Genomic DNA, 24,163 nt, shown 5'->3' on the forward strand with positions numbered 1-24,163 from the left:
AAACAAATGTAGAAAGGGGCACATGTATATCACTATGGAGTAATTTTAATATCACAACTACAATAGCATTAACTACCAAAAGTGCTAATGTAAAATAAAGTCTTTTCACGTCACCATTTCACATGTTGTTGATCTAAAAGTCTTCCAGCGGTAGACAACTCTTTCCTGCAGAGTTTTTTCCATCCTAAATCAAACCTGAACAAGCTAATCAAAGAGAGAGGAGGACAAGCAACATGCCATGTTTTTTTGTGATATTCACCAGTGTATCAAAGTTGTGTTCAAAACTCATGCATTTCCTCTGCTGGTTGGCTTGAGCCTCTGTATAAAATACAGATATTGACCCCAAAATAACAAGTATCCTATAACAAGTCACTTATTCACTTATTTCTATGCAGGAATATATCTATGCAGACAGGCTGAATTTCGAATAGCATGCTAGCATACCTCATCTTGCCATTTGTTCCATATTCTTTATGGTTTTTTTTTTTCTATCATTTTCTATTAACTATTAATGTCAATAGTGTTTGTGAAAATCTATTTGTATTTATAAGATTCTTTTGTAACATGAAGCAACATGCTGGAGCAAATCCAATGCCTCACAAAACATTGTCACTTCAAGATTGTGATGATCGTAGACTAGTTTTTGTGTCAGAGAGCTCACTGCAGCAGAACCAGAAGACTGTGTGTTCTTTTGAAAATGTACTGCTGAATTTTAAGATAGTGGTTTGCAATTAATGAATAAATATCATTACTTGAAGAGAATATAGTGTAACAGTAGGAACAGAGTAGCATATAGGATTTTTACTTCACATTTAGTGCTGGTTATTTAGTAAGGGTTATATAAAGTAATACTTATTAGCATGTTGATTCTCATGATGAATTATGTGTAGATGCTGAATGAACTGAAACATAGCACCAGCTGAAAAAAAAATTAAATTGCAGAATATTTCAGTAGAGAGCCATTACGGAGAAGAAGAGCAGAAAAATCCAGCTAGCAACAACAACAGGAAGAGCTAACTTTTTTTTTTTTTTTTTTTTTTTATAGAATTACTTTTATTATCATTTTGAGTTTGTTGTTGTTAATTGTGTTCAAGCCAATCAAGCTGACACAGCTAATTTGTGTTGCAATTTCTAATACTGTGTGTATGTGTGAGTCATTTTTATCATTCTCACTTGTTGGCTATAACCTGTACTATGTTGCACATGGAATGCATTTTGATTCAGATGATACATTTCGTTTACTATACATTCAACCCTAAAGGCTATTATTGTTGTTTACATTCGTTGTAAGCACCATGCCTCAGTTCAGCATCAGCAGAACGCACAATCTGATCAAATGCCTTGAGAATCAAGACATCAGCATCATCATTTGTGTTAATCTCATTATTATAGTTCTTCACTGGGAAGATGTTGCTCATTGGAACACCGACTGTGGCACTGCACATCTCCATCTGGACAGAAACACAATACAAAATTGTTTGTAAAACTATAGAAAACATCATATAACATGTATAGATGATTAAATGACCTACAGTACCTTCTTTTTGATTATATTGCTTCTGTAGACCATCTTTAGATCATTTTTGACCAGAGGACTTGCTTCATCCACTTTAGACATGACAATCACTTGAGGAATCCCTGCAATGAGAAAGATGAAAGTGTTTTCATCCAAATTATACAAATCTACATTTTGTAATATATTCCTGCGTTTTCCATTTCCTCATCTTGTCCAAAACAAAGGCAATATTTTTTATTGGTTCACTTAAAGCATCTTTATCTATTGTCGAAATGTATTTCAAATATGCATGTATGCTAAACTAGTTTCCTTGTGGAATGTAGGAGCTATAATTAATTATAATGTTGTGCATAAGAAAAGATAAAAATTATAGAAAGTTTCACGGACCATTATCACAGATTTTTTGGCGAATGATCCTCAGTTCCTCAGTAATTATATTATCTTCTGGAGAGAAATGGATTGTATTTGCGTCTATAACATAAACCAGGCAGAAGGATTGATCAGACAGTGAAGGGTTTTCATTGTAATGCTCATCATCGCTAGTGATAGGTTTCTCCTCGAACTAGGTTTATAAAATAAAAACAAAATATATAAATGTGAGAGATATTGTGCAAATTCAAATGTTATTTTTAAATTAAATAAATAAATGGATGTAGTTAAAGGGATAGTTCACACAAAAAATAAATGTTGTAATCATTTACTCACGCTCAAGTTGTTCCAAACCTGTGTGAGTTTCTTTCTTCTGTTAAATACAACAGTAAATATTCTGAAGAATGTTGAACACATTTTTTCACATTCTAGTCAATGGCTGCCAGCAAATGTTTGGTTACCAGCATTCTTCAAAATAACTTATTTTGTGAATATTAATTTCTGGGTGAATGACCCCTTTAACTTTTAATTGAATGTCTTACTTTATATCCCTCCTTCACATGTCCATATATGCTGTTGACAATGTCATCTATTAGACACTTTTAGATTTTTTTTTTCAGGTTCTAAACCTTCTATGTTACATAATTCAAAAGGTAAATCTGCATCTGCACTTCTGATGCGGTATGTTCTCAGCTGTAAGAAAAAAAAAAGACAGAGACAAATGCCAATATATTATATATATATATATATATATATATATATATATATATATATATATATATATATATATATATATATATATATATATATATATTTTTTTTTTTTTAATTGCAAATTAAAACATTGTATCTTATACACGGTAAAATATCAATGTCATATATACACATACAGAAGACAAAGGAACATACAAAACGCCCAAAAAAAACAAACAAAAAAAAAAACACTAGATATCAATATAGTGATGTATGCAGGTACATTGGTATGTTTAAATAATGAAATAAATTTGTGATATAGATAGAGGCAATTTAGGGAAATCATAATAATTATGACAGTGTTGTAGCTTATAGAACACAATATAAACCCCCTCAGGTATATGTATACACGATTGATGTCCTTAATAATACTAAGAGATTATTTATTATAAAATTAATTTGTAATTATGCATATTGCACTTCTTTATTATTAATCCGTTTAGTATACCCAAGATTTAAGTTCAGGCATCGACTAGCTAGTTTTAATCAATATTTAATGGTGAAAGCAATGGACTGAAAATTTTATTAAATTTGTAAAGATGATTTTTATTTGCTAACGTTTGCTTCTCTTTAATAATGTGATCCCTTAATAGATGTAGCCATTGTGTCATTGATATTTGGTATTTATTTTTCCAATTGAGTAGTATTGTTTTTTTGGCAATAGCTATAGATATGAGCAGAGGTTTTGAATTTTCAAAGGGAGGGTTAATTTGAGATGTGTCACCTAAAAGACATAATAATGGGAGTGCATTAATTGTAATTTTAAAGAAATTTAATAGTTTTTTTAGCGACATTTATCCAGAACCGATGAACTGGAGGGCATAGCCAGAATGCATGAAGGAAAGTGTCTGGTGTATTTACACTGCAGTTAGTGCATCTATCAGAAGTTACTAGTCCCATTTTAAACATCTTAAGCTGTGTTATGTGTGTTCTGTGTATAATTTTATACTGAATTAACTGGATGTTTATGTTCTATGATAAAAGTGTTTCTACAAATTGTTTTCCAAAATTAATCATTTGTGTTGATATTGAGATCTATTTCCCATTGTTTAACTGGTGCTTCTATTTTAGAGTCTATAGATGATATTAGGGTGTATAATTTACTAAGTGTTTTTGATGAATTACTAATTGTGGTGATATGTTTTAGAATTGGGGGAGGTTGTGCAATGTCTTTGTTTCCAATTGTGGTTTTAATAGAATTCCTGATTTGTAAGTAATAGTAATACTGTTCTTTTCTTAAGTTAAATTTCTGTGTTAGTTCTATAAATGTAGCGAAGGTGTTGCCAGTAAACAGGTTATGTAGATGTGTGATATCTTTCTCTTTCCATTTAATATTGTTAAGCGGATTTTTGTTGATAGCAAAATCAGGATTATACCAAATAGGTGAATTGATGTGTGGTATAAGTTCATGTTTTGTCAATGTATTAATTTGCCACCAAGCAGTGAGAGTTGTTTTAATCATTACGTTCTTACAAAAAAAAATTCTGTTAGATTTTTTTTGTGATGGATGGGAGATCAGATATGGATATTTCTTTGCATTCTGTTTGTTCTAACTCTAGCCATGGGTTTTGGGGGTTGTCCCCTTTGATCCATTTGCAAAAGTATTGTAGTTGTGATGCTAAGTCATAGTGCTGAAAATTTGGTGCTGCTAGACCACCTTGAGCTTTATTTTTCTGAAGTGTTTGTAAACTAATTTTAGGATTCTTTTTTTTCCAGTAAAAGTTGTTGAATATTTGATTTAATGATGTAAACCATTTCTTAGTTGGTTGTACCGGAGTCATGGTGAATAAATAAAGAAATTTTGGTAGAATACACATTTTTACTGTTGCAATACGACCTAAAATGGAAAGCGGTAGGTTCATCCATCGAGTTAAATCATCCTCTATCGTTTTCAACAGTGGATTGAAATTTAGGCTAAACAATTCAGATAGGTTCTGGGATATGTTTATTCCTAAGTATGTAATATTATTAATTTTAAACGGTGTGTCTTGTATGCTCCTGTCATGCGGTTTCATGTTCAGGGGTAAGATTGTTGATTTTGTCCAATTTATGGAGTAGTCTGATTATGATAGAATATTCGTTTATGAGTTTAATTATTTCTGTAAGTGATGTTTTAGGATTTTGTAAAAATAGTAATATGTCGTCTGTGTATAATGAAATTTTATGATTAGTGTTAATTGATTGAACTCCGGTAATTTTATCCTTCTGTCTTATAGCAGCAGCAAGAGGTTCTAAAAATAAGGCAAAAAGCAGTGGTGATAAGGGGCATCACTGGGCGAGTACCTCGTTGAAGTTGGAATGGTGATGATATTATGCCATTCGTTTTAACAGATGCTAGTAGGGTATTATATAGTGTTTTAATCCATTGAATAAAGCAGTCTCCAAACCCATAAGTGTTATGTAAAGAAAGTGGCAACTAACTTTGTCTAAAGCTTTTTCTGCGTCTAATGATACGATTATGGCTTTTTTTTTATTTTTTTTTATTTTTTTTTATTACATAGGTTAATAATGTTGAATAATGGTCTGGTATTATTTGATGACTGGTGTCCTTTAATGAAACCCGTTTGGTCTGGATGGATGAGGGATTATATGAATGATTCGAGTGGTGTAGCCAAAGCTTTACTAATAATTTTTAAGTCCGTATTTAAAAGAGATAATGGGCAATAACTAGAGCATAAAGTTGGATCTTTGTTTGGTTAAAGTAAGATTGAAGTTAGTGCTTGTTCATGTGAGGCGGAATAAAAGAAGTGTTTTTAATTTATGCTGTCATTCGCAAAAATAATGGTGATATAGTTGACCAGAAATGTTTGTAGTATTCTGGTGGGTATCCATCTAAACATGGGGCTTTATTGTTTGATAGAGTTTCAAGAGCTTGTTTATATTCAGTTGCTGTTGTGGATTCTTCTAATGATTCTCTTTGTGCTGTGGTTAGAGTGGGTAAAATATATTGTTAAGAAATGATTTAGTGTCATTAATTGTTGGCTCCTTTGTATTACTGTATAGGTGTTTATAAAATGTACGGAAAGTATCATTGATGTCTTGTAAGGTGTGAAGAGTCTTTCCTTCTGGACTATTGATCACTGGGATAAGTGTCTTTTCTTTATTACGTTTGAGTAGATTAGCAAGGTATTTACCTGATTTGTCATTATGTTCAAAGTGTGTATGTCTTAGGCATTGTTTTTGGAATTCTATCTTTTTATGTATTATGTCTTTATGTTCATCTTTTGTTTTATTTATTTCCTTTAGGATCTGTTCATTGGGAGTATTAGAGTAAATATTGTGTAATGAATGTATTTTATTTTCTAATTCTTTTTCTTGATTTTGTTCCTTTTTGTGTTTATATGTAGAGTATGATATGATCTTTCCTCTTAGTACAACTTTAGCGGTTTCCCGTAGAGTTGAAGCAGATGTGTCTGGTGTGTCGTTTGCTTCCATGAAGAATGCCTATTCTTTTTTAAAGTATTCATTAAACTCATTATCTTGAAGTAATGAAGTATTCATCCTCCAAGTTATTTTTTAGTATCATTCCTGTTGTCAATAGTTATAGTAATTGGTGCATGGTCAGAAATAATAATAGGTTATATTGTTGTATTTAGAGAATTTAGAGAATTGCTTGCTAGGAAATAATCAATACGTGAATATGATTTATGAACTCCTGAAAAATAACTGTATTCTCTTGAGTCTGGGTTTGTAAGTCTCCAGCTATCGCCAAGACCAAGGTCAATCATGTATTGTTTAATGGTTTCTGTAGATTGCCATGGTTTAATGTGTGATGATATATTCGATTTGTCTTGAGTTGGATCAATAACTGTATTAAAATCTCCTCCGATCATGATGGCTGACTGGGGAACGTTGGCTATTGAAGAAAAAAAGTTATGGAAAAATTGGGGGTCATCTGTGTTTGGTCCATAGATATTAGCGATGGTCAGTATTTTATTGTTAAAGGTTATATTGACAATAACATATCGTCCTTCTGGATTACATATAGTTGATTGACAGTTATGTTTTTATTGATTAATATAGCTACACCTCTTTTCTTGGAGGTATAGGATGCCGAGTATATTTGTGTTAGTTGTGTATTTGTTAATTTCTTGTGTTCTGATTCTGAAAGATGTGTTTCTTGCAATAAACATATATCTGCCTTGAGTTTTTTTAATGTGGTTTAAAATGTTGGATCTTTTAGCTACTGAGTTAATGCCTCATACATTCCAGCTAACTAATTTTAGGTGTGACATTCTATGTTATGATACTACTGTATAGTTTGGTTCGATATTTATTACAATTATCTGTACCCTATTATATGATGTGAATATAAAACATACATGCATTACATAATCAATGAAAAACAAACAAATAATAAGAAATGAAAACATAATGCAACATAATGCATAAAGCAATTTTTTTCAAATGAGTATAGAGTTGACATTATAAGTAGTGAAGTGAAGTGAAGTAGGTGATTATAGCTGATCTTATAATGAGTAAATTGGTGGCATGTTTTTTCTATTTTTTTTTTCCTTCCCCCTGTTCTCCGATCTTCCTTTCACAGTGGATTATAACCAGCATATGGTGTCGTTCCTGTAAAGTTGGCCATCAACATATAGTCTGTCTACTGTGAGAACGGCTTTCCTTCCATTTTGCCGAAATTGTTTCAAGAATGGAACCAATATTCTCTGTCTATCCTGAATCTCCCGTGGGAATTGATCGTTAAGTCCAAAGGTAGTTCCACGCAATTCTTTTCCCTTGCTCCTAACCAGTTCTTTCTGTTTGTAATACTCAAATTTTGCAATGATTGGACACGGTCGTTTAGTGTCGGCGTTTTTGTTGTTAAATCCAAGATGGTGTACGCGGTGGAAGGTGATATTGTTGACAGTCTCAGTCTCTTGACACCAAGTTCCTGGGTGTGCACATCACAGAGGACCTCTCCTGGACTGAAAACACTGCAGCACTGGCCAAGAAATCACAACAGCGTCTCTACTTCCTCCGCAAACTAAGGAGAGCCAGAGCCCCACCACCCATCATGTACACCTTCTACAGAGGCACCATCGAGAGCCTCCTGACGAGCTGCATTACTGTGTGGTATGGAGCCTGCAACGCGTCCTGCCGAAAGACTCTGCAAAGCATAGTGAGAGCAGCTGAGAAGATCATTGGTGTCTCTCTCCCCTCCCTCCAAGACATTTACGGAACACGTCTCACCCGCAAAGCCCTCTGCATCGCAGGTGATCCCACCCACCCATCACACAGCTTCTTCAGTCTGCTGCCATCAGGGAGGAGTCTGCAGAGTCTCCAGGCCAGGACCAGCAGACTGAAGGACAGCTTCATCCACCAGGCTGTCAGGAAGCTGAACTCCCTCCCGAACCTGCCCCCCCTCCCCTCTTCTTCCCCAGGCACCACTGAACTATGAACCCCCCCCCCCCCCCTCCACACACACTAATTTTTATGTGATGGCTTGCACTAGTCACTTGTGCAGCATTGGTCTGCTCACTACCTCATTCGGCATGGAACTGACGTCATTCCACTACCTCATCAGTCAGTTAAATAAAATAACTGCTCTTGGTCACTTGTCACTTGTCACTTTAACCAGACTTAATAAGATATTTTTAATAAGTGATTTTTTGTTTTCTTGCACTAAAAAATCTTTTAACTGCACTGTTGTTCACTTCATTGATTTGCACTATATCTGTCATTTGCCTTGCGCTGCTTTATTTAACTTTATTTGTAATTTTATTATATGTCTTTTTTATATCATTCCCTTATTGTATAGTTGTATCTACATTTTATATTTGATCTAGTTATTATTATTTTTTTTTTATTTTTTTTAATTTATTTTATTTAATTTTTTTAGGCTTTAATGTTAATGTTAACTGTATGCACCGGGGTCTGAGAGTAACGCAATTTCGATTCTCTGTATGTATGTACTGTACATGTGGAAATTGACAATAAAGCAGACTTGAACTTGAACTTGAACTTGAACTTTTGAGAGTTTGAGAGAAGAATGCATGAAATATTTGATCGCTTGTTCCGGGTTATCTTGTATTTGCTCTGGTATACCCGTAAAGATCAGATTGTCTCGCATATTGCGGCATTGGATGTCTAATAAGGATTCTTTCAATAGTTTATTTTCGTTTGAGAGACATTCTATTGTTGTTGTGATTTCTGATATTTTTGTATGCATTTCGTTGTTGGCTTTTTGCAAGGACTCTATCTGGGATTGACTGAATTCGAGGGTGGTTTTAAGATCCTTGATATCTTGATGGAGTAGTTCAAGAATTGCCAGTTTATTGTTTATGGATTCTAGAAGACCCACCTCTATTATTGTAGTAGATTCATCCTGGGACTCTGCTGAGTATTCCCGTCACGGCTGTTTCTTTTGCGGTTGTGATGGTCAAATTGTTGAAGTAGTGATCTATAAACTTTTCCAAGCTTTCCAAGGTTTCCACGTTGTCTCCTGATCCAGTTCCGATGTTTAAGTAGATGCAAGTTGTAATAGTAGAAAATTGGGGAACAGATCGGTTTGCTTTGGTATTAGCTGCGTTCAGGGCGCCGCCATGTTAGATCGCACCCGATGTCTCGCGAGATCAATATATATTTTTGAATATCAGACAATGTGTATGATTTATACAAATGTCTGGTTTGGTTGATGGTTTCTCTATATTTCCTTAAATCATATTCCTACAGTCTTTGCAGCTACCGTGTGTGTGTAATATAGAAGTCAAATAATGCTTACTCTTGTTGTGAAACTGTGATTGGTGGTTGATTCTGAAGTATCAGCTAGTGCTTCATTAACTATTTCTCCCTGAAAGGCACTAAGGACAGAGTTAATAAAGCTGGACTTCCCTGCTCCAATTTGTCCAACCACCAGGATCTTGATGTTTGTCACATCTGGATTACTCGGAATAAAACTTTTCTAGACGTCTTTTCGGCAATTTACTTCTGAGAGACAAAAGCATCTGCACACTACATTAATAAAATTGATGTAAAATTAATTTTTATAATTTACAGTAGGTAGGCCTAAATATATAAATTTTCCTTATCTTTGTAAAGATGTCCACACAACCTCTGTATATGTAGATTACCTCCAGTCAAATAACCTCCATGCTTCATCCAGTACTGTTAAGAAAAATTTATAAAGATCAAATAAACAATTTAGTTTAACAATAGATTGAATTTTATCAGTCCCATCTAACAGATTGCTCTCAGAACTTTGGCTAACATTCTGACAAGAATCTCTAAAATTTACAGATGTCTTTATAGTATCATTAATATGACATTTGTTCAAAGTTTCTGGTTTTTATAATGTTTTAAAAACATTAACGCACAAACAGAAATTAAAAATAATAATAATAAATCATCGTTTATGGAACTGTTTTTCAAATATGTTTTAGTTGGATGTTCTTGTAACATTTTTTACAATTATACTGGTTTCATAATGTTTAGGGAACATATCAAAAGTAACATTCCCATAATGTTTGCAGAATGATAACAGGAGTGTTTGTGTTCCGAATAAGCCCATGTAGGCAACAGGCAACAGGCAGCAGGTCCAAATGCAGTTTAACATTCGTAAATGATAATCAATAGAGACATACATCCAAAATACAGGACAGAACCAAGAAAGAAGCACAAGAAACACAGGAGGTAACACTTATTAACAACTCACCCCGACAATAGCAGACCAGGGGCCTGTACCATGATGAACAAATTCAGAGTTACAGGATTAGTTTCGACAAAATCAAACCTCTCCAATCCGCTTTTGTTGGTACCATGCTGCTGATCATCAACGTTCCCCTTTTGTTTTGTTTTTTTGTCAGTTCAGGCTTTGATCCAGAGTTTGTGGAGCACATGTGTGACATCACTGGTGAACATCCAATCACAAACCTTAGTTTAGGGTTAAAGGTTAAGAGATTAAAGAATATGATTAATTTAAAGGGACATTTTTACAGGGAAAAATACTTTTCACGAAAGAGGACAAAAAAATACATTATCCTGCTTTATCACAAGAGAAATGTGTTACATATAATGATAAAGACTCGAAGATGTAAGGTCACGTCATGTAGAACTTTTTAAAGAATCTATTAATTCTACCGCTTATTTATATTCCATACGATCTTGTATATATTAACATTCATTTAAAATAAATGATTTATAATAACAGATAAACTAAAATTGCTTGTGTGAAATGGATTCATTAAAAGATAAATCATATAAAACAACTGATCCAGACCATTATTTTTTTTTTTGTACTAATGACCTTTTCTTTGGAGCAAGATAAACTGAGGAATGACTTTTTGTGTCAGACATGTGTCACTTTGCTCAAACACAGGACCAAACAGGAAATGTAACACAGCTGAACCAGGAGCAGGTTCAAGCTCAAACAAGTGTGCATTGTTTGGCTACGGTTTCTGGTTTGAACGACAAGTTTCCTGGAATTCTTCATAGGGGTGGCCAGGCAGGGGCCAGTAGTTACTTTGGGGTGGCACAAAAAACATAATTTTGCAAATAAACAGGGCACTTATCCAACCTTAAAATACTTTTTAAAGTATGGTATGTGCCCAAATCACAATAATGTATAATGTCCAATAGCTAGCCTACAATGGCATTTTTTTTATTAAAGTTTACCAAAATCCTGAGCATCATAATCTTACTCACCCTCAAGTTATTTAATAAAATGTACATAGAAAAGTAACGTTACTGTATATAAAATCGACTTAGAAGTTAGTAATTATATTGGTATGTTGAAACGCAATAAAGGTTTCATGATTAAAACATACATTTATATATTCAGAGATAAATAAACATAGTTTTGAGCATCCGAATCAACTAATATGAAGCTAGCTAAGTTAACTGCTCCCTACGTTACCTGTTTGTTACACATGACAATGATAAAACTTCAGACACAAATAGTTGAACTGAACTAGGATAATAATTTATCTAACCCTCTGGAGTCAATTAACGCGGATACCCGTTATGAGTCATTTTCTCCTGATAACCTTGAAAATAATTTAAATTACACTTTCAGTTTTGATCATACAGATAAGAGCAATACATCAATCGAATCTGTAAAGGGTACACTTTTTTTGTATACAGACATAATAACAACAAAACTTTGTGCACTTATAAAATAAAGATAACAAACAAGGTGCGCTGTCTGCAGCCTTTGTCTGCACTGATCTTCATTTACAAACACGTCATTAAAATGAACTGTAACTCAGTGAATACTCAATGAAGACATGAAAGATGTATCTATAGAAAGCCTGACATGTCTACTTTTAAACGAAACAAGTGCCACCGAAAACAAATATTCTGTGATAAAGTAATCCATATGAAAACAACGCAATGTCCGTTTTTCACGTCTCCCTTCATGATATCTAATGTGACTCTGCCCCAGCGCTGAACGCTCTATTCAGATAATGTTTCACTGAAGCGCGCGGCTTGAATACGCCCAAACAGAAGCAAAAGCAGCGTAACTCACCTGAAAAGATGTGTTTATGTGCTCAAACACGAGTTGAACCAGGCACAAAAGCGAAGCTTCACTCCTCGTCTCTCTCAATCCTCCACTTTTTACAAATGTTGGAAAGAAACGTGCGCTACAGTCCGAACGTAATCGTTTTGCCATTTTGATCAAAATCCAAGAAACTATTATTATTATTATTAATAATAATAGATCGCAATTTCGATCGGGGTGGCCAGTGGGGTGGCCGTGATTATTTCCATGGTGGCCATGGCCACCCCTGGCCACCCCTTAGCTCCGCCCCTGACCCAAAGCCGCATTGTTTTCACCCAGCTGCTTATTTACTTCAGTCATAATCTGTTGTTTGTCTGCAAACCACTGTCTTGTTTCTCGCATTGACAAGATACAGGTTTAAGCTGAAATTGTCCTTCTTTACAACAGTCTTGTCATACGTACCAAGGTTTATTTGAGCGTTATTGGGAGAGTGTTGGGCCGAGTCTCAGCAGGCAGCCGCCATTTTTATAGATTCAATTATTAGCCAGTATAAAAGTACTGTACTTTTGGAGAAAGTGAAAACTAAGAAAGCATGAACAGTTATGCAATCGCAACACTAGCGTTGACCCTGATATGTATCCATAACTCCTGACGGACAACATCCTACATCCACGGGACAATCATGCCACAGAGTTGTTGTGTCATTTTCTGTATTTCCAATAAACTAACAAATTATGAATTGAAGTTCTACATCCTTCCTAATAAACATACAGAACCGGAAAGGATGACAAAATGGCTACAGGCAATACGTTATGAGGATGATCAAGGGAAGTTGTGAAAATCCCAAGACTGAGCATGGGTATGTGTTTTAGTCGGCATTTCATCACAGGCATGCTACGTTAACATTGTGTTCATTATTAACGCTATCAAAACTGTGTAAGGTTGTTTCAGAAAGTGGCATGCATATATAATTAGCCTTATCATTCACTGAGGCAAAACTATGTAACGTTAGCCTAGTGTCGAATATAAACCCGTTTACCCACTTAAAAAAGCATGTGGACACGTAACAACTTAGTTTTGTGTCAGAACTTTTAAACTTTCATTCATAAATTCACCCCGTCTGTGTTTGCGAAACGATTGAATCGCGGAATCCAGTCAAAAATAGAGTTTGCTGTATAAAGTAGAACGTCACGGAATTTTGCTATTTTTGAATGAATACTTCTACATTAGGGCTCTAAAATGAATCAAATATCGATATGGACTAGTGTATATGAATATTAAAGTTAAAAGAGACTATAATTGTTCTACTTGTTCTACGTGAGTGCTCAATATGTGCATTTTTGTCATTCAAATACACACTATGTTCGCAGTGTTTTCCCCAACGCCGACTCCGGCCTCGCCATGCCCCCAGCTATGACTAGATGCCGACTGTATGTATTGCGTATCTTGAAACACCCCCCCTTTCACGTCGTCTAATTTACAGATAGAGACAGATTTATCTGGTACAGCAAATTTCTTGCTTTGAACGAGTGTGCGCAAGCTCTGAACGCGGCAACGCGCATGAATTGTTTAAAACTCTTGAATCGGCAAGATTAAGAAACAAGTGCAATCAATCGACTACAATCCGTTTCCCCCCTTTAGCAAGTGAACAACGCAAATCAAGTTAGGAATTTTACATCATAGACTGATGATAGCCCATCGGTCAGGCGGTGATATATTTTGGAGCCTGACTGAAGAACACAATAGCCCCGGAACATTGGGCTAGCGATTTTATGAGCCCTGCACTTCAAATCTATCCAGTTTGTGAACTATTGATTTCCACACTGGTTTCGTTTAACGTTATTATTTTAAAAGATTGCCTCAAAAGAATCATCTGTTCAGGAATCGGATCATGAACTTTTATTACAGAGTCAAAGATGATCCATTGAACATCTCGAATGAATAAAGACTTACGGTTCATATGTAAAGCACATAAAGCTGTCGTTTGAATTTATAAACTTCTATTTTATACATGATCTGAACGGTTTCTTTGATTCTGATTGTTGTGGGGATTACAGCAGTAAACAAAGAGACTCTGAACACAAGTTTAAGTAAAGTTTTTTTTTTTTCCATTGTATATTTTCATTGGTTCTGTCTTGTGGGCTGATAGAGGGGTTAATCAACACCATTAAACTCTGGGTGGCTACCATGTACAGTATGTTATTAAATTCCAGAGCCTCAATCCACATTAGTGGCTGCTACTAGACAGAAAAGCATACTTGATAAAAAACAAATATACTTAAATAAGTACAGGAATTAAATGTACTAGGGTTTGAAGACCTAGCTCCTGCAATTTCCCTAGTTGTCCAAAATACTTTTTAGAAGTTAAACTCACCCCTACATTATAGTGAAATTCCCTGCTACAAAAGCACAAATTTACCTGAAATTGTCACTGTCATATTTTGTATGTTCTTGATGCGGCAACGCAAAAAATAAACCATTTCTAAAACAGAATAATGCCGCTTATTGTCATGTGTCGCTGTTGTGGGTGGTCAGAACAAAAACATGGGATTTAAAAAAATTTTTTTATCATGTCATGTCACATCTGCTTGAAACACCGTGTTACAGTTTGACCCCCCCCCCCCCCCACCAATATTGAAAGTATAAAATTATTACTGCTGACAGCTCTAATAATTGAATCTGCAATAGAGCATCACAGTCCCGCCCACGGCCCGAGAGAGCTTTGGTGCCGGAAGTAAATTTCCCATTAATTTGTCCCATTGACTTTCGGAAAAATCCGTATCTAAAGAGTTTTAGAGCATTTGTGAGGATAACCAGCTACGGCTGAACTCATAAGCATATAACATATCATTTCGAGTGAAAAAATTAAGAGAAAATCCCAAAAAAGTCAAAGGTACAAGACTGTGTACATATTTTCATCTCAAGCGCAGGAACTACTCATCCGAAAAACCACCGCGCCTAATTGAATTCGACTGGAGCCACAACCGCGAACGAGCCTCGAGCGTCTTCCAAATCTGACGACGGCTGCTCGCGCAAACTTTTTCCTCCAGTGAATTTTATTTTATATAGTGAATGTGCAGGAATAGCAGTTCTTTCCGTATTAATCGTGTAAATAAATAGTGTTTTATATAGGTATTGTGTATTGATTTTTATATTTATCATCGTGTATTTTATAATGTGTGCATGTGTGAAAGTGGTTAACGATAACGTCAGCAACATGGAGCAGTGCTTTGTACCTGACTGCAATCACCCCTCAGTCAACACATGACGTTGCATTACACAAATGTTCAGTAAATGCACAAAAAGGTATGCCTAGGCTAAATATTGTTTTGATAGTGGCATTTTAAAATGCTTGATATGACTCATACCATATGAAGGCTACAGTAGCCTAGCTAAAGTGGACGATAATGCTAACTAACGTTACCAACCTCCCTGCAAAACTCTCATGGCAGCCAAGGAGATCATGATTGCACTGATAAGTCTACCGTGCAAAAACACAACACAGGTTTTTATTTTATTTTATTTTTTTATTAATGATCTTCAGTCTTCACGGACCTTCGCGGGGTTTAACCAGACGGTTACACCACAAGCTCCACCAATCAGATGCATCACTGTGGGATTGTTCAGGATTTTGGGTAATGAAGTACTTAGCCAAGACATCGTGAATAAAAGGCATTTATGTCAAAACAAGGTTAGTGCCCCATGATCCTTTTGTGTTTATATGAGCATATACTATACCTTCGTACAGCCGTAGCTGGTTTTAAGTCTACCATGTATGGTTACGTTTTTATGGCTTATACCCCAAATGTCAATGCAGAAATTGCATTGAATTTTTCTTACGGCACCAGCTGTGGGCGGGACTGTGATGCTTTATTAGGGGAAAGTGGAGAGAAGAGATCCCGTCTGTACATGAGCAGGAACAGTTGATTTGCCTGGCAAACATGGAGATCCAGATTTTTTATTTTATTTTTATATTCAACAGGCAAAGTTCTTCTGTATTTAAATCCAAAAATGGTCATAATTGTTTGAATAAAACCGACTACTGGGGGAAATAAAATCAGAATATTTATCTTGTGACCATCTTTTATTTTAACAAAAGCAACAATATAATAATTGTAATATAGGTCAGTGGCCCTTGGCATAGAAACGTTGGCAGAATTTGGCCCTCGGCGAAAACTGATTGAGGAACCCTGCCCTAGGGAGTATTGTGCTCTCCCTGCTCATGCACTGATGATGCATTTTTCCACCATCGTACCTTGTGAAAATGAATTTGAATACTGTATGGAAGAACGCCAGATGAAAGATTATGAGATACATGCTGTAACCACCAACACAGCTGTTAAATAAAATTATTCAACTGATCATCTTTATTTCCTACAAATACAAAAGCAACCGTTCTTTTTCCTTTCCTCTTCATCTGTCAGTGGTGCTAGTGCAGGTTCTCCTCCCTTGGCTGCTACCACATTCTTTTATTTTTTTATTTTTTTACTTGCTGTGATACCATTCAAATGAACAGCTGTTCTTAAACTGAAAACTCTGAGTTTCCCATCTCAGGGTAAGTCAACTCAGAGGTCAAGTTTAAACTCAGAGTTTGTTGAACCTCCTTATAGAAACAGGCCCCCTCAGTTTAATCTGTAAATAGGCTATTGTAGTTTTGTCTTTGTTTACTTAAGGATTAAACTGCTAGCAAAAGCATCCCATTTACTAATGACTAATTTCCTAATAATGTTTGCTAACATCATCATTATCTACTGTAAAAAAGACAGCGGATGTGTACAGACAACAACACAACCCTTACGAAAATTAAACATGGTTTTACTACGAAAAAACAACAAAAATAAAAATAAAAACGTGCTAACTATACTTTATGATTGCTACACAAATCATACTTTAACCATGGTATTTGTGGTAAAAAATGTTTTTAATAAATCTGAAAAAAAAAAAAAACATGGTTAATATGTTTGAATTATAATAATTTTTAAATGGAAGATTTTTCTATAAAGATATTGTCAGGATTATTGTAAAAGTTTGACATTTAGGCTTTTATTAATATATAACTATGTATATAGTTTTGTCAAATATTGAGTATTTAAGTAATTAGAATATAAAACAAAACAACACATGGTTGTAATGTAATACTTTAAATTTAAAAACAATAAATGGATATTTAATATTACATGCAAAGAAAAGAGTTTCAATATACTGAAATAATAAACACACACAATGCTGTAAACTTGTTAATATGTCATTATACTGGTTGGCAGTTTTAAATTATTATTTTAACAACTGAAAACACAGACAGCTGTAAATCTGAGCTGTGCTTTGATTCCATGTCCACTGTGATGCAATGAATTATTATTATTATTATTATTATTATTATTATTATTATTATTATTATTATTATTATTATATAAATCTTAGGGCGTTTATGTGCATTTGAGTCAATTGACAATTAAGATAAGTGTTTTAGAAATGTGTTAGAGATTTAAGGAAATGTGTCTTGAAGGAAAAAAAAAAAGAAAGAAACAACTGTTTAATACTCTTACTGTAGTACACCCTAAGTTGAGTGAAGACAGATAAACATAAAAAGAGGCAAAACAAAACAGCTAGTTTAATGACTTTATGTAAGTGAAATACATATGAGAGCATTCATATTATAATGTATACTATTTTAACATGATTTCAAATAAAACTCAAGCAATAAACATGTGAGGCACAGAAATCACACAGACACTGAACAGCAGTGTCCAGATTTACAGTATAGCACAGCTTTCATAATCATAGTACATTAAATGTCTCATGTTTTTCACCTTTAGGATCGAACACAACATTTTCTCATATGTTCTCTAGATGGCAGCGCTTAATAATACAGTTAAAACTATCTCTAAAGAGCCTCTGAGTAACCATGATTACATGCATATCGTTTTATGACACATAACAATATCCTGGCTATTTGTTGCTTTTACAATATTGTTGCTTTATTTTAAACAGTATCACATAGTAGAAGCTGTTTACATTGTGCTGCTGTCAATTCATTACAGTAATCACTGCAGAATTTGGCATCAGTTCATTTAGCAGATGCAGTTTATTCAAAGCCACTTATATAAACAAGGGAAAAGTGTGATGACCAAACAATGCTAGATTCATAAAACATTGCAATCACTGATACTCTAGCTTTACATCACATGATTTTCATGCTATTGAAAGAAGCATAAATATTTTCAATATACTGTTTTCAGACTTTCAGCGTGATTTGAGCTCAGGCATTATTTGAGTTTCTTTTTCTTTTCTTTTTTTTAAGTAATCCAGTGCTCCATGCTTTACTTCTTCATGTTTTCCAGAGTTTTGGCCTTTTCAAACTCATTTATTTCCATCAACTTCTCAATCAGAAAATCAATGTGCTGAAATGTGGACACAGAATCAGTCTTGAGTGCGATCTTCTGCAGATTTACCACACAGTCGAAAGCTTCATCCAAAAGCATTTTTTTCTCTTCCTCTAATTCTTGCAGTTCTTCTTCCAGCTTCTTAGCCAAAGTCTCACCATCAGTAATCTTACTATCATATTGCTTCTTTAAATCTTCTAATGTTGTCTTCTCCTTCTTTGTCTTTGATACATATATTTTTGCTGCTTTGACATGTTTGCTGTAGTGGCATTTCTTAGTGCACACTGTACAGTGATCATCTTCTATCATACTGCACCATTTGACATTACTGGCCCACCAGCATCCTGGATAATGACAGTTCTCCTTGCATTCGGTGCAGCACAATGCCATGCTGGCTACAGAACGATCAATATCAACCATCTCTCTGTCGGGCACTTCAGATACAATCTCAAAGTTCTTGTTTTCTTTGACACATTTCTTGTTCTGCTCCAGAGCTTCTTGAGTGTGTTTCAGCTTATTTTTATTTGTTTCCATCATTTTAACACGTTCTGTTAGATTGGAGATTTTTGCCTGCAGCTGCTTCCGTTTCTGCAGCACATCTCGAGTCATCTTCAAGGATTTTGGCTTCATTGTTTCAAGAATCTTAAACAATCCTTCCATTCCTTTAAAGCTGCGATTCCATGATAGACCCAGCCTCTGTTCATGTTCTTCAGTATCTTCATCATCTTCTTCATCATCAGTGTCTGCCTGACAGTTGTTAAACAGGAAGTACACTGGCTGATTCTTGTCTTTCACTGCACACTTGATTTTAGCTTCTTTAACAGCCGTCAGGGCATTTCTAGGATGAGCTCCGGTTGAATGTGTGAAGAGCAAGACAATGTTTTCAGCAATATCTCTTCCAAATAAAGACTGAACAGCATCAAATATGTAGATTTGTCTGTCAGAGAGTCGATTTTGTGTTGATTTAATCACCAGACACACTGCATCTATTTCATGAATCTCGTCTGCAGATTTACTTAACATGAGCAAACCTTCAGTGATCTCTTGATCTTTCTCAACTCCACGTGTGTCTCCATATCCTGGAGTGTCGATGATTGTTAAATGGATTAGACTCTCTTGTGGATTAAACTCATAAACAGTGACGCTGGAGGTCTGACTGTGAACTTGTGTTCGGCTGCTCTGATCATCTGTGATCTCAAACCAAACCTTGTCTTCTCTCTTCACACCTAACATGTAGTTGATCACCATGTTGATTAGTTTAGTTTTTCCTGTTCCTGTTTCTCCCACCATCAGAATGGTTTTATGAGGTTTGTCTTTGTCTCTCTCTCCAAAGGTTATTTTTCTGTATGGTTTAGATTTATCTGAATCTTCTGTCCTCAGACGGTATCGAGCAGAATTATATTTTTTCACATGAGTTTCGATGATCTTTTTTATTTTGTCTGATTGATTTAAATTACTCATTTTTTCCTCTGTAATGTTAAAACAGAAAAAAAAATTTTTTACACTGTTTGAAAAGATGATGAACTCAGTAATAGAGCAAATAAATGTACATACAATATGAAACATTCATGTCTTTATGATAACAACAGGGGTGTGCCTGGCTAAGGATTTTGATAGCCGAATCAGATTTTTTGAATCTTGCTGATATTCGACTGATAGTTTGGGGATGGGGGAAAATACATTGAGTCGAGTCAGACAATCCACTTCCATAATTACTGACGTTAACGCACAGGGAAAATGTGCAACGGATGCCTCACAGATACAAACAGGGTAAATAATGTTTTATGTTTTGATTAATAAAATAACAAAAACGTCAGTGAAACCCTAACAATTGACCAACATTTTTAACTATTTTATTTTATTTTTTTACAATACTGCTCTCATTATACCGTTATATGACTGTATTTATTAATGTTCTGCATTTCTGTTTTTAGCTGCATGCACTTTAATGTTTAAACTGCCTGTGGTGTTTCAAGTGCTTCAAAATTGAATAATTTTGTGAAGCAATTGGTTCAGTTTATCTGAAGCTTTAATAAGGGTTTGTTTTGCACATCACTAGCTTTTTGTGGAGTTTTTAAATAATTATCTGCTGAGATCTTGAGAGGTGTAATGTCTTCAAATTTAAAGTTTACTTTACTTTTAATGATTTATTTCAGTTGATTTTATCTGAAGATCTTTTATCTTGGTGTAACATGTCTGTTTTAAAAGAGGAGAGTTGAATCCACATGCAGTTGGAAGATTTATTAAGCAAAACAACAAAAAATCATTCAGATAAGGAACAGGTAATCAGAGGAAAAAAAAAATATATAAATAAAATACTACAGATCTACAGACAAACAGATCACATGAACAGAGGAAACACTGGGAAACAAGAGGCTGATGGGGACAGGTGTAGGTAATTAGTTACTATGCAGACAAACAAGAGTAACTATGGAAACTAACAAGGCAGGAACCGAACACAGGGCAGAAAGAAAAGGAGAACAGAAAACATTTCAGAATAAAAGTCCAACACTCAAGACAGGAGCACGAGGAAGGGATCAAAACACTGTGACTAAAGTCAGTTGTAGTCGGTGTGTTTCCCTTTTTTATGTTCTTGTTGTTTTTTTATTCGTATTTTTGTTACTTTTGGTGCTGCAGTTTCTTGTTCTTGCTCAAGACAGATTAGAGAAAGTTATAAAAAATATTTAAATGCATTTTATTTGAATCTAATAAAATTTTCAAATAAAATGTTAATTATTTATTTACTGTATTTGCCTCTTTATGATGAATCTCTTGTATTTCTCAATTGAAAGTCGCTTTGGATAAAAGTGTCTGCTAAATGAATAAATAAAAATGTAAATGCTTTTAAATTAATTTACAAACAAACATATAAATCATGCACTTTATCAAGTATAACTAACCATAATGCAGCATAAAATATGACATTAATGACAAATTACAGTAATTCACTTTTTTATGTACAGAAAAGTGACTGTATATTGTACAGTATTTTTTCTGTTTTCTTAAAGTATATACTATATATTATTTGTATAAAATTACAAAAATAATCAGTAATTATACAATAATAAAACCGTTAGATGATAAAGCGGTCAAATGACTGCCAGCATCGGATGCCAAACAAAAACCTCAAAATTAAGGTAAAATCTTCATATGTAAATAAGCTGACAACACTGTTAAATATATTTCTTAAACTATTATGATCAAACACCTTCACTGTAAATAAATAAACAAAATAAAATGTCACATGGCCAACAGAACAAGAAACACTAAAAGACCTCTCTAGATCTCTGCATCTTCACTCATTACGATCCAGTAAGACAACACATCTTATTAGATGTTGATGTTTTATTGAAAATAATAAAGTTGAAGTCACTGTTGTGGAGATATGGTTTTGCTTTACTTGGGCTCTTGATCTAGGAAATATTAAAGTTTTATTTTATTTTATTTAGTTTTTCTCTGAATGCTTTAACTGTGTTTCTGTCAGCTGTGGTGGATACCGCTGTCAAATCAATAGCCATTTTGGTGGGTTACTTTTCGTAAATCATAATAATAATTTTTTATTTCTTGGTAATCCAAATCTGCACAGATTTAGCAAAAATGCTGTCATTATGATGTATTAAATACAGCTTAACTGTGCATCATCTGCTCATATCTATCTTACTTGAACATAGCCGTCACTACGTAAGAAATTACAGTGTGCTAGTTTCCTTTGCATTGAAGGAAGCAAGACTCATACCATACTACACTGGAGGTGAGTGACACGACAAAATACTATAGAACCAAATCAGTGATGCTGACTACACTGGATGCGTTGTGGTGCGACACGACATGACAAATCCCTGACAGTAAACTGCTGCCTCATTCTATTTTAATTGACACAAAGTCAAAAAAAAAAAAAAAATTAAAAGAAAAATGTATATATATATACATATATATATATATATATATAGAGAGAGAGAGAGAGAGAGAGAGAGAGAGAGATTATGATAGAATATATCCTACACCATTTCTTGATTTATTTTTTAGTCATTTACATGTCACAATGCACTTTTTTTCTTCTTATGCTCTCTTCTTCATGACTTTCAGTGTTTCAGCCTTTTTATTCTCATTGATTTCCACAAGTTTCTCAATCAGAAAATCAAGCTTCTGAAGCGTGAACAGTGAATCAGTGCTGAGTGTGATCTTCTGCAGAGTTTCAACACAGTCAAAACTTTCATTCACCAGCTTTATTTTTTCTTTCTCTAATTGTTGGAGTTCTTTTCCCAGCTTCTTGACCAAAGACACACTGTCTCCAATTTCAACATCATATTTCTTCTTTAATTCTTCATATGTTCTCTTTTCTTTATTTGTCTTTGTTACATACATTTTGTCTTCTTTGACATGCTTACTGTAGTGGCATCTATTAGTACACACTGTACAGTGATTCTTTTTCATCACTTCACACCACAAGAGATTACTGACCCACCAGCATCCTGGATAATGACAGTTCTCTTTACAGATGGTGCAGCATGTCGCCATCTTGGCTTTAGAAGGATCAATATCAACCTTCTCTTTGTAAGCCACGTCTACTTCATACTCAAAGTTATTCTTTTCTTCAACATCTTTCTTGTTCTTCTCCAGAGCTTCTTGAGTTTGTTTCAGCTCATTTTGCTTTAGTTCTATCACTTGAACATGTGATTTTAGACTAGACATTTTTGCCTCTAATTGCTTCCATTCTTTTAAAGCAACTTGAGTCATCTTCAGTGTTTTTGGTTTTACTGTCTCAAGAAACTTAAACAATTGTGTCATTCCTCTAAAACTGAGATTCCATGCATGATCTTGTATCATTTCATATTCTTCATCAGCAGGATCTGACTGACAGTTGTCAAACAGGAAAAACACTGGCTGATTCTTGTCATTCACTGCACACTTGATCTTAGCCTCTTTAACAGCCGTCAGAGCATTTTTAGGACACATTCCATCTGAGTGTGTGAAGAGCAAGACAATATTTTCAGCAACATCTCTTCCAAATAAAGACTGAACAGCATCAAATACATAGATTTGTCTGTCAGAGAGTCGATTTTGTTGTGCAATAATCACCAGACACACTGCATCTATTTCATGGACACAGTCATCAAATCTGCTTAAACTAAGCAAATTCACAGCGATTTCTTTATCAAGATCAACTCCACGTGTGTCTCCATATCCTGGAGTGTCGATGATTGTTAAATCGTTTGGACTCTCTTGTAGATAAAACTCATAAACAGTGATGCTGGAGGTCTGACTGTGAGCTGATGTTCGGTCGCTCTGATCATCTGTGATCTCAAACCAAACCTTGTCTTCTCTCTGAACACCCAACATGTAGTTGATCATTGTATTGATCAGGGTTGTTTTTCCTGTTCCTGTTTCTCCCACCAGCAGAATGGTTTTATGAGGTTTGTTTTTGTCTCTCTCTCCAAAGCTTATTTTTCTATATGGTTCAGATTGATCCAAATTGTCTTTCCTTGTTTGCAGACAGTATCGAGCAGGATTTACATCTTCAATTAAGATGCTTTTCCTGATGATTTTGTCTATTTTGCTTTGACTTAAACTATACATATTTTTCTCTGCAATGTAAAAACCAAAGAACATGTTATTTTATATGCAAGATGTTTTGTTGCAAGTATGTAATATGGTACATTCATGTATTTAAGATGAACATTTTAATATAGAATTGTTGTTCAAA

At 34.5% G+C, this 24,163-nt stretch overlaps 4 protein-coding genes across 6 annotated transcripts in view; 2 read left to right on the plus strand and 2 right to left on the minus strand.

The window, feature by feature from the left end:
• LOC127946564 (uncharacterized) overlaps positions 1 to 24,163 on the plus strand; it is a 321,463-nt gene that overhangs the window by 95,727 nt on the left and 201,573 nt on the right. The window lies entirely within an intron of this gene.
• Positions 1 to 24,163, plus strand: part of LOC127946562 (uncharacterized) — a 220,082-nt gene that overhangs the window by 26,022 nt on the left and 169,897 nt on the right. The gene's annotated exons all lie outside the window — the stretch shown is intronic.
• LOC127946518 (interferon-induced protein 44-like) lies at positions 1,087 to 8,710 on the minus strand. The gene is made up of 5 exons (XM_052543139.1): positions 8,686 to 8,710; positions 2,428 to 2,474; positions 1,904 to 2,078; positions 1,538 to 1,638; positions 1,087 to 1,451 (listed from the first exon to the last, which is right to left on the minus strand). Exons 1-5 carry the CDS (start codon positions 8,708 to 8,710, stop codon positions 1,266 to 1,268), a joined length of 534 nt encoding a protein of 177 aa, XP_052399099.1. The 3' UTR covers positions 1,087 to 1,265.
• Positions 17,783 to 20,580, minus strand: LOC127946563 (uncharacterized). The gene has a single exon (XM_052543230.1). The coding sequence runs from the start codon at positions 20,023 to 20,025 to the stop codon at positions 18,397 to 18,399; it is 1,629 nt and encodes a 542-aa protein (XP_052399190.1). The 5' UTR covers positions 20,026 to 20,580; the 3' UTR covers positions 17,783 to 18,396.

This window comes from Carassius gibelio, chromosome A24 (genome assembly GCF_023724105.1).
Source record: "Carassius gibelio isolate Cgi1373 ecotype wild population from Czech Republic chromosome A24, carGib1.2-hapl.c, whole genome shotgun sequence".
Taxonomy (NCBI): domain Eukaryota; kingdom Metazoa; phylum Chordata; class Actinopteri; order Cypriniformes; family Cyprinidae; genus Carassius; species Carassius gibelio.

Coding starts and splice junctions, on each gene's coding strand:
- LOC127946518 (XM_052543139.1), bottom strand. CDS start 8,710: ATGCGAGACAATCTGATCTTTACGG. Junction 2,475..8,685: donor AGACAATCTGATCTTTACGG/GTATACCAGAGC, acceptor AGTGTCTAATAG/ATGACATTGTCAACAGCATA. Junction 1,639..1,903: donor CCAAAAAATCTGTGATAATG/GTCCGTGAAACT, acceptor TTCTCATTGCAG/GGATTCCTCAAGTGATTGTC.
- LOC127946563 (XM_052543230.1), bottom strand. CDS start 20,025: ATGTTTCATATTGTATGTACATTTATTTGCTCTATTACTGAGTTCATC.